Source organism: Coenobita brevimanus, chromosome 50 (assembly GCF_032717465.1).
Source record: "Coenobita brevimanus isolate Jiangsu-jjx chromosome 50, ASM3271746v2, whole genome shotgun sequence".
NCBI lineage: Eukaryota > Metazoa > Arthropoda > Malacostraca > Decapoda > Coenobitidae > Coenobita > Coenobita brevimanus.
This window is the reverse complement of record NC_137003.1, coordinates 36,648,502-36,668,413: the sequence shown is the minus strand read 5'-3', so window position 1 is coordinate 36,668,413 and position 19,912 is coordinate 36,648,502. Positions and strand designations below refer to the sequence as shown.

The following is a 19,912-nucleotide window of genomic DNA, read 5'->3' as shown; positions in this document are numbered from 1 at the left end:
CATTAGCAACCTTAAGCATTCATCTGCCTGTGGCCCAGACAACATAAGCAACATACCTACACCTTAAACAGCCTGGACCACAAGGTATCCAAGCACTCACCAACACATCAAACTACAGCTACTCACACAACATAATACCCAATATCTGGGAGCATGGTACTAATATCACTATCCTCAACCCAACAAAGACCCCACATTAACTTCCTCACAATCCCATCACACTCAGCACCCCCTCTAAAGTCACTGATGACTGGTATTACAATTAGTAACACTCACATCCCCCTAGCCCCATCAAGCATGGTTTTATGCTGCTACACTCCACAAACACTCTTCTTGTAGACCTTACATAAAGAGTTTTTGATGGCATCAATTCAGCTAGGTCACCACACAGAACACTCCTAGTCACACCAAACATTAGCAAAGCTTTAGATGCCATCCCTCGTCACAACCTCACAAACAAAATATTCTACACAATCATGCACAATAACACAAAATGATGGCTGGCAAACTATTTAGCAGGCAGATATGTACATGTAACATTTGCCAGTCAATCACTGAACATCAGAAACTTCACATATGGAGTCCCTCAAGGATCTGTTTTGTCCCCTACACTTCTTAACGCATACATGCAAGACATACCCACACCCCACAAATACACATAGCTTCCTATGCAGACAACATAACACTTACATGTACACACCAAAATGCAAACACAGCCGCACACATACTCCAACCTTACCTCAACACACTACATGAATGGTTCACCACAGACTCCCAAAAGCCCCAGCCAAATCTACTGTGATCCTTCTCACAAACTGGACAGTAGAACACAGTCACATTCCACACCTCACCATAAACAACACTCCCCCTCCCACACACAAAATCCTTGGTGTAACATACATCAGTGTCATTTAAACAACACATCACAAATATTAAAAATAAATTAACACCAAGACTCAATGCCCTAAGGTCACTTGCCCATGCAACATTCGAACACAACAAAGAAAACACCACCACAGTATACAAACAATATACTGGTATATGTTCAGTGATGAATTATGCTTGGACTCCTAACCTCCTCACTACAACACCCTACAGACCATTCAGAACAAGGCCCTAAAAATAATCACAGGATGCGTAGCTCCTATACCTACAGAACACCTACACCAAGAAACCAAAGTCCTCGAAGATCATCTTGACATGAGAGGCATACAAATTCTTGCTGCAGTCTCCACAGACCCACACCATTACACTACATGGCAGCACATCCACACACACCAAGGAACATCAAAACAACACCCAGCACACGATGTCATACACACACACAGGAGGCACCAAGGAGAGCGGACGCGGGCTGACAGCGCTCCATACCGAGCCAGCACGGCCGGTGGCATTACCTAAATTAGTATATTTATATGAGTCAAGCTCTGTACCAGGTTAGACTAAATGGTTTTCTATTATTTAAAAAAAAAAAAAAAAAAAAAAAAAAAAAAAAAAAAAAAAGAGGAAGTTTAAGCAAGACTTGTTCAAACAGAAAAGAAAACCAAGTAGCGAATGAATGCACTCAATCAGCTGATTGTTTAGACTACAACTGCCCCAGGGAATGTAAGTACTCTGTGCTTTTAGTATTGCAAAATGGCCACATACTTTAGTAAAGCAAATTTGGAAAAGAAAAGGGATAAAGGTAGAAAGCAGGATGATGATTTCTACCAAGAACTGGTTGAAATGGAGACTCACAATAAACTGGTGGAGCATGTACACAGACTGGAGATGGCTTTTCAGAATGAGATTGATGAAATAAAGAAGCAGATGCATTTGCAAAAGGAAGAAATAGAAAAACTAGGAAGGGAAGTCAACAAGAAAGACACAACCATAGATGAACTAACAGTGGAAGTGAGTACACTTAGGAGGAAAATGAGTGAAATGGCAAGTACAGTAGTCAACCACGAGAGTATTATGGAAGAGTTCAAAAATGATACACAGACAATTAGGCAAGTCAGCAGTCTGATAGACCAGAGCAGTGATATCGAGGAGAAGATAACACAGGTGAATGAAGCTATGCAAAGCTACAAAAATGATGTGGAAACCACGTATGCTGAAATGGTGAAAGTAAAGAAAGACTTAGAAACAAGGGTGGAAGAAAAAAGCATTACAAAGGAAGTGAAAAGAACAATCCAAAACAATCCAAAGTTAGTCAGAGATTCAGTAGATATCAACAAATCTATAGTAATCACTGATATAGAAGAGGAAGAAGTAAAACACAAGATCTCAAGAGACAAAAAGGAGCTGGCAAATGTAATGAGCTTATTGAAAGAAGTATCAGAGGAAACCTGTAGTAAAGACATAGAGGAACACAGAAGGTTAGGGAAATACGAGAAAAGCAAGTCAAGATCTCTAAAGGTAACCTTCCAGAGTGTAAACACCGTGGAGGAGATACTAAAAAATGGAAAGAATCTTATGGAAAAAGAGGAGTTCAAAAATGTATGGATAAAAAGATGCCTAACACAAAAGGAACTGGAATTACTGAAAGAGAAGAGGGAGGAAGCAAAAACAAAAAATGAGGGAAGATCAGAAGAGGAGAAGAATACATTCTTTTACAAAGTAATAGGATTGCAGGTACGAAAGTGGTACATAAACAGGAGGGAATAAAAAGGAGGAAGGTAGTAGAACCATGTCATGACATGTATATAAACAAGATGATTAAGTTGATGTACTCAAATGTGGATGGAATGGTAACTAAATTATTAGAGATGAATGATTATGTCAGAGAAAATGAACCACAAATAATATGCCTAACTGAAACAAAATTAACACCAAGGATATCAAATGACATACTAAACTTAGAGGAATATAATATATCGAGAAGAGATAAAAACTTAAAAAAAGGAGGAGAAATTATAATAATAACTAAGAAAAATCTAAAAGTCAAAGAAATAAAACTAGATATACCCTCACAAGTAGAACTGATTGCAACAGAGATCAATACATCTGAAGGGAAAGTAATTGCAGCCAATCTGTACATGCCACCCAGATCAAACACATGGGAAAGGGATGAATAAAAGGACCTGGCAGAAAATATAATTTAGACTTTAAGATTATTACTACATAAAATACAGGAGAAATCAGAAAGAATTATACTAACTGGAGATTTTAATACAAATATAAATTGGAATACTCTAGATATAATTAGCCAAGAAAGCTGTTGGGACCAAAAGCTCCTGGATCTCATGCAAGAGTTTTTCCTAACACAACATGTGAGGGAAACCACCAGAAAAAGAGAACTCGATGTACCCTCAGTGCTAGATCTCACATTTACTAGGCAAGAAAATGATACTATCTATCTATCTATCTATAGCCCGACGCCCTAATCCCGCAAAGGGTGGCCGCAGACAAAACACCTCCAAGTCGCTCTGTCACCCACCATTTGACTACCCTCCCCCCAACTCACCCCCCCCCTCCCTCATATACCTCTCAACTCCATCCCTCCACCTCATCCTCGGTCTACCTCTCCCTCTCCCTCCCCCCACCTCACCCACATACACCCTCTTAGTCAGTCCCTCATTCTCCATGCTCCCCACATGTCCAAACCACCTCAGTGCACTTCTCCTAATCTCAACCACATCCACATCCACCCCACAGCGTTCCTTCACTTCTTCATTCGTCAACCTGTCCCTCCACGTCACTCCACATGCTCCTCTCAAGTAACTCATTTCCACTGCTCTCACTCTTGACTTGTTCCCCTCTTGTAAGGTCCATGCCTCGCTTCCATACGTCAGGGTAGGGATCACAATACTATCATGCAGTGACTTCTTAACTTCCATACTCACCTCCCTATTTCTCATCACTGCTCTCAGTGTACCAACAACCTTCCTTCCCTGCTGTACCCTTTCACGCACTTCATCCCCCAAAGTTCCATCCTTACTCATCACACTACCCAAGTACTTGAATGCACTCACATTCTCCATATCCTCACCATCCAACCCCACTGCACACTCCGTGACCTCACTCCTCTCAAACACCATAACTTTACTTTTGTTTACATTAACTTTCAGATTATTCCTCCTACACACTGTCCCAAATTCATTCACCAAACCTTGCAACTCACATTCATCTTCACTCAACAGCACTGTATCATCAGCGAACAGCACCACTGGAAGCTTCCAAATCCCACCCTCATTCATTAGAGCCACCCCCACATCCACTGCCCTACCCTGCACCTCCTTTACAACCCCATCCATGTAAATATTAAACAGCCATGGAGACATCACACAACCCTGTTTCTGTCCCACATTGAGATCAAAGAACTCACTCAGCTCACCATCCATTCGCACCGTAGCCCTAGCTCCCTTGTACATACTCTTCACAGTACTCAACAATTTCCCCTCCACTCCATATATTCTTAATATCTTCCACATACCTTGCCTATCTATTCTGTCATAAGCTTTCTCCAAGTCCATGAAGGCAGCATACACTTTCCTTTCCTTCTCTAGATACTTCTCCACTAAACATCTTAGAACAAATATCTGATCTACACACCCTTTTCCCTTCCTAAATCCCCCTTGTTCTTCTCCAACTAGCTCCTCTGTCATATGCCTAACCCTATCAATGAGTATTCTACCATATATTTTACCAGTCACACTAAGTAGGCAAATACCCCTATGGTTACCACATACTTCTCTCTCTCCTTTTCCTTTGTATAAAGGAACAATTATACCTGATTTCCAGTCCTCTGGAACCCTTCCCTCTTCCCAAGCCAATCTACACAACTTCCATATCAACTCCACAAAATCTCACCCCCATACCTAAGCATTTCACCACACACTCCATCAATTCCTGGGGCCTTTCCCAACTTAATATTCTTCATCGCTTCCACTACTTCCGCCCTACTGATCTCTTCCTCCCTCCTCTCATCTCTTCTTCTCCCAGCCATTCCCCAACCACTTATACTCGCACTGTTCTCACGCTCCACATTCGACAAATCCTCAAAGTGCTCTTTCCATCTCCTCAGTTTCTCTCTCTTCTCCACCAACAATCTATTATTCCTATCTTTCACTCCCCTACTATTTCCCCTTTCACACTGCCTTACTTTCTTTACCTCCTTCCAAAACAATTTCTTACTCTCCCTCCATTTCACACTCAGATTCCTACCAAACTCTTCATCCACTTTCTTTTTACTCTCCTTCACCAGTCTCTTAACCTCCCTTCTCCTGCTCACATATACCTCTCTCTTCTCTCTCTCATCTTCTCCCCTACTTCTACTCGCTAACCATTCACTATATGCCTTCTTCTTTTGTTTCACAGCTCGTTTCACCTCATCATTCCACCATGCTGTCCCTTGCACACCCTTGCATCTCCTCCTCACTCCACAAACCGCCTCACACGCTGCGCCTATCTCTTCCGTGAATATCTTACATACGTCTTCCACCCCTTCCATCTGCTCTAGCTCATACCTTCCCAGTCTATCTTCCACTATGCTCTTATACTCTGTCATTTTCTCACTATCTTGCAATTTCTCCACTCTTCTCACAGGAGTTGCTTCCTCCTGTCTTCCCCTTCGTCTCCTCAACCACTTTCTTTGCAGCTTTACCTTGGCCATCACTAAGTGATGGTCCGAGACTCCATTCCCCCACCCTCTCCACACTCTTGCATCCAACACTTGTCTTCTCATTCGCTCATCCACACACACGTAGTCTATCATTGCCTTTCGTTCAACAAGTTGACCATCCATCCTCCTCATTACTCTCCATGTATACCGGTGGATCATCTTATGCCGAAAGTAGGTGTTGGCTATTGCCAACCCCTTACAAGCACAGATGTCCACCAAAGCACTACCATTCCCATCTACGTCAGCTGGCACACCCCACTGACCAACCACTCCATCCACTCGTACATTCCCAACTTTGCCATTCATGTCTCCAATCAACAGCACTCTCTCGCTCCTCTCAAACTTGTCCATACACGCTTCTACACTTGCCCAAAACTCATCTTTCACTCTTGCCACTCGATCCTCTGTCGGGGCATACACACATACAATCGCCCACGCTTGTATACCTACTTTCATCCTCACCCATACAATCCTTGCACCCACTGTTCCATACTCTCTTATATTCTCCTTCCACTTCTTGCTTATCATCAGACATACTCCCTCTCTTGCCCTCTCATTTTCATTGACTCCCGCACATATACCTAAACCATATTCCCATTCTCTCACCCTTTCACCTTTCCATTTAGTTTCAGTCAATCCACATATATCCACTTTTGCATCCTCAAGCACCTGAACAATCTCTCTCTCTTTCACTTCATCATTCACTCCTCTCACATTCTAAGTTCCCACCCTAAGAATGTCCTTCGTCCGTTCCTTAATCGTCAACGTATGGTTCGTCCGGGTCCGAGGCGCTTTGTTCGCTTTTTTAGTTAGTTCTTTTTACGGGGTGGGGCACTAACCCACCACCAACCCTTTTAGTCGCCTCGTATGACAAGCAGGGATACTGGGGGAGTATTCTTGAAACCCCCCTACCCCCAAGGGGTAATACGCCAGGTATCCCCGAAGGGCTAAGGCGTTGCCTCTGAGTAAAGGGTTTTTGGATTGGAGCTTGTAGCATTTTATGACAGGATGCCCTTCCTGATCTCTACCAATGACCCTTGGGTGGATTCGATCCTCCAACCCTTCGGTCAGAGCGGAGCGCTCTAACCCCCTGAGCCACGGCTACTCTGGCGGGAGGCGAACCCGCGCTCATCAGCGTGCGAAACGCACACTCTACTACTTTACCACAGAGGCAGTTTAATATATCACCCTCCACTCGGCAAAAGCGACCATGCAGTACTAAATTGCAACTTCAGAATAGCATATGACATAGTTAACAGCAATGAAAGTTACAAAAAGAGCCTAAACTATAAAAAGGGAAATTATCATGACCTAAAGAAGTATTTCTTAGAAACTGATTGGGAAAATGAACTTAGAGGACAAGATTTAAATGCTGTATATAAAAAATTCTGTGAATTTTATGAAATAGGAGTCCAGAATTACATCCCACAGCAAAAAGAAGCAGAAAAGAAAATATTGAAATGGTTCAATACAGAATGTAAAAAATCAAAAGAAAGAAGAGATTTGTTGTGGAATAGATACAGAAGACACAATAGTGAAAGGGCATATACTACTTACAAACAGGCAAGAAACAATTATACAAGAATAAGGAAGGAAGCCCAAAAACAGTTTGAGGAGGATATCATAAATAAAAGTAGTGATCAACCGAAGCTATTTTACAGCTACATCAGAAGCAAAACCAAAGTAAAAGATAAAATACAATCCATTACGGACAAGAGAACCACCTATAAACAAGAGAAAGATATTTGTGAAGCACTAAATAAGAATTTCCAATCAGTTTTTACAGAAGAAAAAAATTTTGAGAGGGACTATATGGAACATGCATGCCCACACATACTACCAGATATACAAATATCAGAAAAAGTAATACAGGAGGAGTTAAGTAAATCAGACAGAGGAAAAGCAAATGGTCCTGATGAAATTTCATGTTGGGTGCTACGAGAATGTGCAAAGGAGTTAAGTAAACCATTATTTTTAATTTTCAAGAAATCCTTGAGTCAAGGTAAACTACCTGATATTTGGAAGAAAGCAAATATTGTCCCCTTATTCAAGAAAGGGAATAGACAAAATACACCAAACTGCTGACCAGTATCACAGACAAGTGTTGTAAGCAAGGTATTAGAAAAGCTTATAAGAAAAGCTTGGGTAAATCATCTAGAAGAACACAATATGATAACAGAAAGACAGTTTGGTTTCAGAAAAGGAAAATCATGTGTTACTAATCTGTTGAGCTACTATGACAGAGTAACAGACACATTACAGGAAAGAGAAGGATGGGTGGACAGTATCTATTTAGATTTCAAGAAAGCATTTGACACAGTACCACACCAAAGACTATTATGGAAACTGTACCATCAAGGAGGAATTCGAGGCAAACTGTTTTGTTGGATGCAAGATTTTCTCATAAAAAGAGAAATGAGAACAGTACTAAGGAGAAATTACTCATCATGGAAAGAAGTGACTAGTGGAGTACCACAGGGCTCAGTGCTGGCACCAATCATGTTTTTAGTGTATATAAATGATATAGACAGTAACACTGGAATGAAAGCTATCTAAATATGTTTGCAGATGATGCAAAAATACAAACGAGAATTATTAACACAGACTCTTGTTAAGAGCTACAAGAAGAATTAAATAAAATTCATGAATGGAGTAATACATGGCAAATGGAATTCAATGTGGACAAGTGTCATGTAATCAAGTTTGGTAAAAGTGGAAAAAGACCTGATTGGGATTATACGTTAAGAAATAAAACCCTACACACATCAGAAAGAGAGAAGGATCTAGGTGTGATTATCAATAACAGACACTCTCCGGCTGACCACATCAGTGAGAAGGTACAGATCATGTATACACTGCTTGCAAATATGAGAATAGCATTCACATACATAAATGATGACATGCTAAGAAAGATAATATCATTCATCAGACCAACCCTGGAGTATGCATCAGTAGTCTGGAGTCCTCATTTCAAAAAACACATAGACAAGATTGCAAAAGCTCAAAAGGCCACTACAAGATGGGTACCAAGCTTAAGGGATCTAAGCTATGAAGAAAGACTAAATAAACTGAATCTACCAACACTACAGGAGAGAAGGAAAAGAGGTGACATGATAATGCTATATAAATGCATATCAGGGAAGGAGAAAATAGACATAAATGATTACTTAACCTATGAGGAAGCATCAGCAAGAGGACACCGCAAAAAACTGCATAAGAAGAGAGATGATAAAGACGTAAAGAAATTCAGTTTCCCAAACAGAGCAACTGATCAGTGGAATGCACTACCGAATGAAATAGTGTGTGCCAAAACAATTCACAAATTTAAGGATATGTACGATAAATATGGTTTAAGACACGGGACAGTACAAGCTTGACTCGTTCCTGTAAAGATACAATTAGGTAAGAACAAATGCTGTCATCTCTTCCCCCTCACCCACCTCAAACCAGCTTCCAGAGCATATCCATGCTCAAATACTTGCTGTTCCATTCGGTCACTCAAAGACAACACACAGCTGCATGCACAGCCTGCCTCCTCATATCCACCCTTCTGAATCCTACCTCCCTTGTGTGGACAGGGTCCACCTGGCCAGGCTGTGGGCATCATCCAGCCCTCTTGCATTATCAGAAGAGGCTGGATGACTCCATCACTGATGACATTCCAGAATGCAACACAGCACCCCATACTAAGCACATTATGAAAGATTGCATTGCACACAATCACTTGTGCAAACAACACAACATACACTTCTTGAGCTCTGTGGGAGAGCCCCGTATCAGCCGTGGACTTCCTTAAGGACTCGGGGCTGTTCGGCCAGACTGCCTAGGGAACAACTACTGCTACTACCATCCTTGATGTGTACCTGCCATGTGGTGAGAGGTGTATGGTGCTGAACATGATCTTGTTCTGTGATCACAGCTTCCATGAAGGCAGAGAGCTCCTTTAACAACTTCACTCGCCATTTATGAGATGTCATAGTGTGACCAGGGTTGTTTTCCAGTACCCGGCTGAAGTCCACAGCTCCTGCACTCTTCACTACTTTGCTTCCTCCACTGCTGCTGGCCTAATACATTGAAAAGTGTTAATGCAGTGTCAATGGATATCAGCATAAAAAGAAGGGGTGGGGGACAGTGAGGCAGAGTCCACAGAACAGGAAAAAATCTAAAAAAAAAGAAAAAAAAATTAGTTCCTTTGCCTCAACACCCTCTTAACCTTGCTTTCTCACATATTCATTAAGTTATATTTATCCATCTTATTCCTGGCATACTGAACATCCTCCTGCCTTCAAATCACTAAGAGATACCCCTTTCATCACTCTATTCACATCCATTCTCCCTACACAACCATACTACCTAGCATATCCACAGAGCATATAATTTCTTATCATGTCTACTCCCTGCACTCCATATTCACACACAATAATTCAGGTATTAAGTTAGAATGAATATTGAAGGTTATGATAAAATCTAAATACTGTACTGACTAGGTTCAAATGAACACTGATTCATGATATGAAATGTAACAGATAAAACGTAACAATGTAATTACTGTAAAGTCTTCTAGGACTTCTGTAGATGTTAAGTTCATGCTTTCTCCAAGCTGATTAAACACTTAGGGTCATACTTTCACCTCCTATGTTTCAAATGCTGCATAATAAATATCTATATAATTAATGTTTTTCACCACTTTATTATATCCCTGTTAGAGACTTCCTCAGTTTTAGTGTCGATAATACTGAATCTATAAAGTTCATATTCTGCCTGCTACAGCAAAGAACTATTCTCCCATTATTGGCAAAGGCAATTTGCAATCATCTATCCTTATTTCTGAGTATGTACTGCACCATGACAGAAATGAACAGCAAGTGGCCAAATTTCATTTCTTCATGAATGATGAGTATGCTAGAGTAAACAGTTACACAATTAAAAAATAACCCAGAACATATATCAGTGATATATCACAACATTCTACATCATTACAATGAATACCTATCTCTGGTGCTGACAAGATGCTAACATGTGGTGGTATTGTATACCCAAGGTGATGCAGAAGCAGTTTCCACCTGGGAATCAAACCTCCTCATATTTCCCTGCACTTCACTGTGGGAAGGTCCATAGTCTGATCCTGGCAAGGTGCTGGCTACCACAAAGAGAAGCCAAATCCCTACACTGTAAGTAGCTACCGTACTGAGCCTGTAGGATGGCCCCATAGAAGCAGTTGCTACCTGCAGTCAACGAGTCTGCTGAGCCAGACTGATGGGTTAAATAACATGAGCAATGTCTACCCGGGTCCCCATTTTATCCTTCTACCTGCTCTACCCAATGTTGTGACTATGCAGTACCGTACCTTCCTGGAGATGAGGCTGATGAAATTTTTTAGAAGTGTAGAGGCATGTCGGGCAATAAGAACTGGGCAGTGTGTCACCAGCACATTCATAAGCTTCAGTGAATCTCCCTGCACATACATATTTAAGTGGACCATGGCACAGGACAAATGAGTTGCCACAATGTTCATGTATGGCTCCACATGTATCCCAACCTAGGAGGAAAAAGATAAAGAAATAAATCAATAATAAACAAATAGATAAATATATATAATACACAGACACACATATATATATTTTATATATATATATATATCCATCCATCCATCATCCAATCCTACACTGACCCATGAGGAGCATAGGAGCCCGGGGCTAGGCAGTTGGTCTCAACATTTAAGATGAGAGTGACCAGCCTCACTCATCCCTGAGTGGCATTACATGAGCAATCAACCCCCAACCACCCCTTAGATATAAACCTTCACTGGCTCAATCCGACTGGAGCGCAATAATTACCCACTAAACATATAAATATATATATATATACATATATATATATATATATATATATATATTGATATATATATATATATATATATTCATTCATTCATTCATTGCCAGACGCCACGCATCCCACACAGGGTGGCCAAGGGCCCAGAGTTAATTGTTTTACAGGGAGGGGCACTAATCCTCCACCAACCCCACTTGACGTAGGGATGCCAACAGCATCTGGTGTTCCCAGGCGGTCACCCATCCAAGTACTAACCAGACCCATATATATATATATATATATATTGTAGTGCCTCCCAATATGCGAGAATATGTTTGACAAAATGCACTGCATACTGGAAATTTCGCATATCAGAAACCAATGAATCAATGGAAATAAATGTATATGGTCAACATCTCACCCTATCTTTGTCATTTACAGTACTTTCCCATTATTGACTATCATTTTAAGAAAGACATCTGCTCAAAGAAAGACGACAGAACTGTTAATGCACACTACAGTAGGTAGCGCTCCATTTGTCTAATTACGGGATCAGCAACCTTACTGCGCCCATCCACTTGCTGGCCTCCACAAGTCTAGTTGGTTTGCAGATATGCTCCTTGTTCTTGAGAATGTTCCTCACTGTCAATTTACCTAAGCCATGTTCATGTACAGTGTTTGAGTTCTTTTTCCTTGCTTATTCAACTCTATAACCTTAATTCTCAGCTCCAAAGTGATCCTCTTATTCTTGGAATAAAGCAGTCGGGCCATGACATAACAGGAGAGCTTTTAGCGGGTCTTGTACAGTACTAAAAACACCACACTATGCGAGCGCGGCACAGGCAGACACAGAATGAGAGTTTTGAGACTTGACCTGAGAAATGCTGTGAGGGAGGAAAAGGGCGAGAAACTGATCAGTCATATGGTGGTGGCTTTGGATACTACCATTTTGAGTGGAAACACCATTTTTCCCTTGTTATCAGACAGCAGATTTGGATTTTGAGTCACATTTCGCATATTAAAACATTAATTTTTTTCCTGAGTCGAGTTCACATATTGAAATCCTGCACATTGTGAGACCCCACAGTATATATATATCGTTCGTTTTCGTTCGTTTTTAAAGGCTCCAACATGCTTGCATGTGTCGGCCTTGGTCACCTAATGGCGGCTCTCCATGCTGCACGATCCATTGCAGCCTCCCTGTTCAGTCCCTTAACCCTAAGGTCACACTTAATGACCTCGTCCCATGTCTTTCTCGGTCTACCCCTCATAACCCCACCCCCAATATTAACACTTCTCACCTTCCTCACCCAACTATCATCCCCCATCCTCTCCACATGTCCAAACCACCTCAATCTACCTCTCCTCATCACAACACCAATACACTCCAGTCCCATCCTACCTCTCAACTCTTCCATTGTAAACCCAGCCCCTCCAGGCCTTGGACGCAGGGACGCACTGCACATCCACCTAATCATTGTCATTTCTGTACGTCTGAGCCGGCGAATGTCTTCCTCCTTCACTGCCCAGGTCTCACTGCCATACAGCATTACACTCTAACACACGCTGCATACAAAGACCCCTTGGCACGTAGGGAGAGCCCCCTCAATGTCAGGAGAGGCAAGAGCTCCCTGAACTTCTTCCAACCACTTCTCACCCTAGCCACAGAGCTAGCTCCAGCCCCACCTCCAGCACACAACATGTCTCCTAAATAACAAAACTCTTCCACACACTCAAGAGATTCACCAGCAAGTTCAATTCTTTCCCGTCTGACGATCTCCACCTGCTCACCCCGGCACGCCGTACACATAAAATCAGCATTATCTCGCAGTCTACCTCTGATACCACTACATCTCTTATGCACCCATTTATCACACACACCGCACAAGATGGAATTACTTCCCACGCCCTTGTGGCAAACTGCACATGGCCACTCTCCCTAATCTTTGACAGTACCGCCACCAACCCTAGATATCATCACTTTTGTTTTATCTGCATTTACCCTTAAACCCTTTTTGCCCCATACCATCTCTCCACTTCCTAAACATTTCCTCCGCCTCCCTTTCATTCTCTGCAATCAACACCAAATCATCAGCATACAACAACTCTCACGGAGTCCGTTTCTAAAGTCACGTGAAAGGGCTTCAAGTACCATGATAAACAACATGGGACTCAAGACTGACCCTGATGCACACCAACATTCACGGAAAACTCATCACTCAAATCTCCATTCACTCTCACCTGGGTGTGAGCACCCACTGGGGGGGGCATAACCACCCTAACCAGCCACTCCTCCAAGCCAAGCTTTCTCATTGCCCACTTCACCACCTCTCTAGGGACTCTGTCAAAGGCCTTTTCCAAATCAACAAAAACAAAATAAAGATCCCTTCTCCTACCAATATATTTTCCTGAAGCTGTCGAACAATGAATATGGCATCCAGTGGTCCCCCTACCTGGCATAAACCCAAACTGCATCTCATCAATATTCACTCTTTCTCTAATCATACCTTCTAAAACTCTCTCCATTACCTTCATTATCTGATCTAAAAGCTTTATACCTCTATAATTCCCTCTTTCCAGGGCATCACCCTTCCCTTTATACACATTTACAATTACACTCTTCAGCCAATCATCTGGGACAACACACTCATAAATAATCCTATTTATCAGGTCAGTGACTAAACTCACCCCTATATCGCCTGGAGGCCTTCAACATTTCGGCAGTCAACCCAGACACACCTGCTGCCTTCCCCCACCCTCATCCTGCCTATTGCCTCACTCACAGTAGCAGTATCAATCAAAGGCCAAGGGCCAGACACTGGATCTGCTGGCTCCAAACCTTCCCTGTCCCAGTCAAACTCCTCATTCAACAACCGGTTATAATGCTCTCTCCATGCATCTTTAATATCCTCACTGTTCACCACTACCCTTCCTTCATCATTCTTCACACACTGCTCACCTATGATATCCCGATTATCCCTCTTCACCTGACCTGCCACCCTAAATATATTTTTCCTTTCCCCATGATTTAGGTTATCAAGTAATTGTCTCTGTGACTCAGACTTTGCCCTGTATACCTCTCTCCTAGCCCTACGCTTGGCTGCCAAATATTCCTCTTTGCTACCACCCTTCTTCCATTCCCGGAAAAGCCTTCTTTTCTCCTTAATTGCAACTTCTACACCCTCATCCCACCACCAAGTTACTTTATGTCTTGGTGGTCCTCTTGTCCAGCCGCATGTTACATCAGTAACTCTCAAGAAATTGTTCTTGAGGGCTCTGTACTGTTCATTAACGCCTCTGTCTACAGCTCCCTGTTCAGCCACCACTCTCCTCAACTCGCTATAGAAGGCATCCCTTACTACTTGGTTTTTCAGCTTCCATATTTTCCTCCTAGGTACATAAGTCCTCTTTTTCATCATTTGATCTTTAAGCACCATATCACAAATCAATAGTTTGTGCTGCTGCACACACTCCTCACTTCCTATAACTTTAACATCCCTCACTAACCTCCTATCGGCCCTCCTAACCAGAAAATAATCTATCTGACTGCTATTTCCCCCAGACTCATACGTAATTAACCTACTGTCTCTTTTCCTAAAATATGTGTTGCACACAATCATGTCCGTTGCCTCCCCAAACTCGAGTATCCTTTCCCCTTCTGCATTCCTTAGACCATATGCACATCCCCCATGCACTCCTTCATAACCTTGGGCTGCTTCACCTACATGACCATTTAAGTCCCCTCCCAAAATCACTATCTCATCATCCCGCATACCACCCACTACTGCGTATTAAATCATCCCAAAATCTATCTTTCTCTGATTCATCCAATCCTGCCTGTGGAGCATATGCCGATATAATCACAGCTATCTTTCTTCCCAACAGAATTTTCACAACCAATATCCTATAAACTTACTCTCAAAACATTCATAACATATTCCACCCATTTCTCACGCAACCATCACACCAACACCTCCATATCCATCTGTCCCCCCTGCCAAAACAACTTATAGCAACAGTCCTTCCCAACAATCTTTCTGGCTGATCCACCCCTGTGCAGGACTTCCTGCAAACACGCCCGTCCACCCACCTCCTACTGAATGCCTCAACGACTTCCCCTGCTCTTCCCCTCAAACTTCCCACATTCCATGAACCCACCCTCATCCCCATGGGTGATTTACTGTCCTCAGGCTTGCTTTGAAACCTTTTTTGTTTTGTCATCTTCAGTATTAATAAATGGGGACAGACACAGCACAGGTCCCACTCACCGCACAGTCCCAGGTCCAGGCAATGGATCTGGGACCCCTAGCCCACCAGCTTACCAGTGGCTGTGGTAGTGGCCTCGGGGCACCCTGCCAGGACAGTTGCAGGGACACCCTCCAAGCGCGTCTTGGCACTGCAACTATCCCGCCATTATACACCCACTGATAGGGCAGCCTCCTGGGACGCTACTCCCAGGTTCGGGCCCCTCTCTATTGGGCGGAAGCGGCAGCCTGGGAACCGCAATGCCCTGTACCCTCTAGCACAGGCCCGAGCCCCATCTCGCCCTGGACCCATGATCTATGCCGGCGGAACCCCCGCCACGCCTCCCCCCAGAAGTCCGCCACTAGGTAGCGGGGGCAAAGTTTTCTGGCCGCATGCCCTTGCTGGCGCCAACCCCTGTAGCGTAGTGGGAAACGTTGTGTGAAATGTAAAGTGCATGTGGTGTAGTGCATAGATAGTTAGAGGAAATGTTTGGGAGAGTATGCTGGTCTACTCTCCATGTTACTGTCACACTGAAAAGGTCAGCAAAGGGGGATGGTTAGATAGCTAGTGAAACAGGAGCTCCAGCTCTACCTATCACCACCATTCCCATTCCCCTCGGGAGTACTACCCTGTTCGGCCCATGCTACGGCCTCCTCCTACAGGTATATATATATATATATATATATATATATATATATATATATATATATATATACCTGTATATACAGTGAAATATCAAATTTCAACAGTTTAGAATTTGATGAATCAAATTTCGATGCATTTTCGAGTGGTCTGCCTACCTCACGTTTCGATGCAAAGTCGTGCATTTCGATGCTCTCAGGGCCCAACTCCAACCACATCAAACCGTGCGCAAGGTGATGTTCTATTGTCTGTGGCCATCTTGCAACTGTCCTGCCCTCTACAGCCATGCACCACAGTTTCAACCTGTACTTTCCATGTGTGGGTGTGCATTTCGCTGCAATTTCGTTGTGTTTTAGTTGTATTTTCGTTACAACTTACTCCAAGAATTCAGAGGACAAGTTATGGAACTCTACAGCACGCAGCTTCATAAGCAGAAACAGTCAAAGATCATCATCTTCTTCAGGCCAGTTACTAGGGTGTTGCAAGATATAACCATCCAAGGGGGTGAGGAGGAAGATGTCGACACTGCAATGTCCAGATGCTCAAGGATGATTTTGATTTTCAGGGGTTTGGGTTGGATACCTCCACAGAGAAGGCTACTTCAACTGAGTAGTCCACCTCTGGCACACACCACAAACACCAGCCAGCCAAGTGATAATATTCCATAATCTAAGGTTAGTACTGTACTGTACAGTGTGCTGTAACTACTGTAATAAAAACTGCGACAGGATACTGACAAACGGTAACAAATTTTGCTGTATTCTACACTACAGTACAGTATGGCAATACAGTGCAGAATTACAGTTACTTAACCACATTTATAGTTCACAAAGTTTACAGGGAGTGTGGGTAAAAAAAATAATGATTTTACGTAGTGAAGTTGGGAGGCCCTGGACCCAAATTGATTTTTCCCATGAGAAGTTCAGTTTAAATTTCGATGTTTTGAATTTCGATGCGGTTTCTTGGTACATATGTCCATCGAAATTTGAAATTTCACTGTATATATATATATATATATATATATATATATACAGTATATATATATATATATATATATATATACAGTATATATATATATATATATATATATATATATACTGAGTACTGTACATACATATCTATAAAACTTAATTTTGCAAATTCAAATATACATGAGACAGAGTACTTATACTAGAAAATCACAGGTTTACAAAGCCAGAATCTTCCATGATACGGTAAACAGTAGTACATAGCAGTTTGCTTTCGGTTTCACTGGTTATGCAGATACTTTTTTTTTTTTTTTAAATACAGTTTGACTATGAAACTAGGACAATATCATAGATATATTTCTAGTGATCACCTGATATTCCATACTTCACATATGATATTCAAACCTTCAGAATTAATGACTCGAAGAACTTGATTGTTGTGCTCCTGATGAGTGTGTCTGAGTCAAAAATACAGGGAGCAGCAGCAGGCACCATAACTGATAGATGAGGTAAGAGGGCAGAACATTCCTTACACTTTACCAGCTCCAGCAGCCCATTTATTCCATCCTGCCGCACAAATACATTTGTGTGCTGCAGTCGTGACACCAGCTCCTACAAAAAGATACGTAAGCACATACCCATTACAACTAATGCAATTATAATTTCTATTTACTTACATTAAACCATGATGCCTGGAAAAGTACCATACAGCTATGAGTTAGATAGAGATCATTTTACATAAAAGTACTGGTAAATCCACTATACTCATTGAAGATGAATCTGTGAACAAAGCTAAGCTTTTGTTATCTAATTTATCATTCAGACTTTTTCTGCCCCAACAGGAGCATAGCTACCTGGGCTGAAGGTACCGCTTTTTCAACTCTAGGGGGGGCTATCACCTAAGAAATACGAGGTCTGTCAATAAAACCAAACTTTTTAAATAGTGCACCAACTAGCAGCTGTATTGTGATTGCAATGGAAGTGCTGTGTGGCAGTAACTGAGCTTTAGTCTAATATTATAGTTGCAGCGCGCGACTCTGAAGTTGTTATTATCGTTACCTGGCAACCTAGCATTCAAACATGTGTCTGATTTCATGTATGAGACGCATGTGAATCATGTACAAGATGTTCATGTATAATAATATTCGTGTATATTTTTTTTTTTCATTCATTCATTGCCAGACGCCATGTATCCCAAACGGGGTGGCCAAGGGCTTAGAGTTAATTGTTTTACAGGGAGGGGCACTAATCCTCCACCAACCCCACTCGACACGTAGGGATGCCAACAGCATCTGGTGTTCCTTCCCAGGCGGTCACCCATCCAAGTACTAACCAGACCCAACGTTGTTTAACTTCACTGATCGGACGGGTGTATAATATATTCGGTCATAATATGATCTGTGTATGATACATAATCGGACGCACTTCTGAATGGTAGGTTGCCAGGGTACGAGAACGACAAGTTCAGAGTTGTGCGCCGCAACTATAGTCAAACCACACCACGTCACTTAGTTACTGAGGTACAGACGCTTGAGTGAACATATGTTTAGTGCACACAGTGAATTTTCTTCTATCTCTTCTACTGTTTGAAATCAGTGACCTTATAGGGTGAATTTCAACTCTGGGAAGAAAAAAAAATCTGTAGGGGCCAAATCCGGAGAGTAGGGTGGCTGGGGGACGACAGTCATCTTGTGCTCGGCCATTAAGTCATAGATCATGAGCAATGCTTGAGCAGGTACACTGTTGTGGTGCAGCTTCCAGGTATTGTTTTCCATGCTTCAGTCCTCTTCCTTTGCATTGCCTCACTCAAATGCTTCAAGACATGGAACAAACTCATGATGAACAATGCCCGTCCAATTATGCATATACAGTATATATATATATATATATATATATATGTGTGTGTGTGTGTGTGTACAGGGAGGTCCCGAAGATACTATATATATATATATACAGTAGAACCTCTTTGGTCCGGACCCCTTTGATCCGGATTTCTGTTAATTCGGAAAAAATTTAAAATAATAAGCTCCAAAAATAGGTTGAAAGTAATTCTAAAGTCATTTTCAGTATCGGCGCGGAAAGCGATCGTCATTCGTTTAGTCTCAGATCATGCTAGGTCGCAACATAGGCGCCTGTTTAAACACACGCTAGCATTTATTCCATCAACTAGTTCACCAACCATTTATATTTTTACGCTGTATTTCAAAAGTAAATCCTCCTTACCATGCCCCTTAATGCAAGTGTAGCTTCTGCAATGAATAAAGGTGTTAAAAGGAGGAGTTTGCTTACACAAAAATGGGTCATATATTCTGCAGAGGGAAGGGTTCCAGAGGACTGGAAATCAGGCATAATTGTTCCTTTATACAAAGGAAAAGGAGAGAGAGAAGTATGTGGTAACCATAGGGGTATTTGCCTACTTAGTGTGACTGGTAAATATATGATAGAATACTCATTGATAGGGTTAGGCATATGACAGAGGAGCTAGTTGGAGAAGAACAAGGGGGATTTAGGAAGGGAAAAGGGTGTTTAGATTAGATATTTGTTCTAAGATGTTTAGTGGAGAAGTATCTAGAGAAGGGAAGGAAAGTGTATGCTGCCTTCATGGACTTGGAGAAAGCTTATGACAGAATAGATAGGCAAG

At 42.0% G+C, this 19,912-nt stretch overlaps 1 protein-coding gene across 1 annotated transcript in view; it reads right to left on the bottom strand.

Moving 5' to 3' along the window:
- The window catches only part of LOC145399807 (testis-expressed protein 10), a 271,732-nt gene that overhangs the window by 206,232 nt on the left and 45,588 nt on the right, over positions 1-19,912 (bottom strand). The window contains exons 3-5 of the mRNA XM_080272356.1: positions 17,677-17,883; positions 10,953-11,144; positions 9,469-9,669 (exon numbers count right to left, since the gene is read on the bottom strand). Coding sequence (XP_080128482.1) covers positions 9,469-9,669; positions 10,953-11,144; positions 17,677-17,883 — 600 coding nt within the window. The remainder of the gene's footprint in view (positions 1-9,468; positions 9,670-10,952; positions 11,145-17,676; positions 17,884-19,912) is intronic.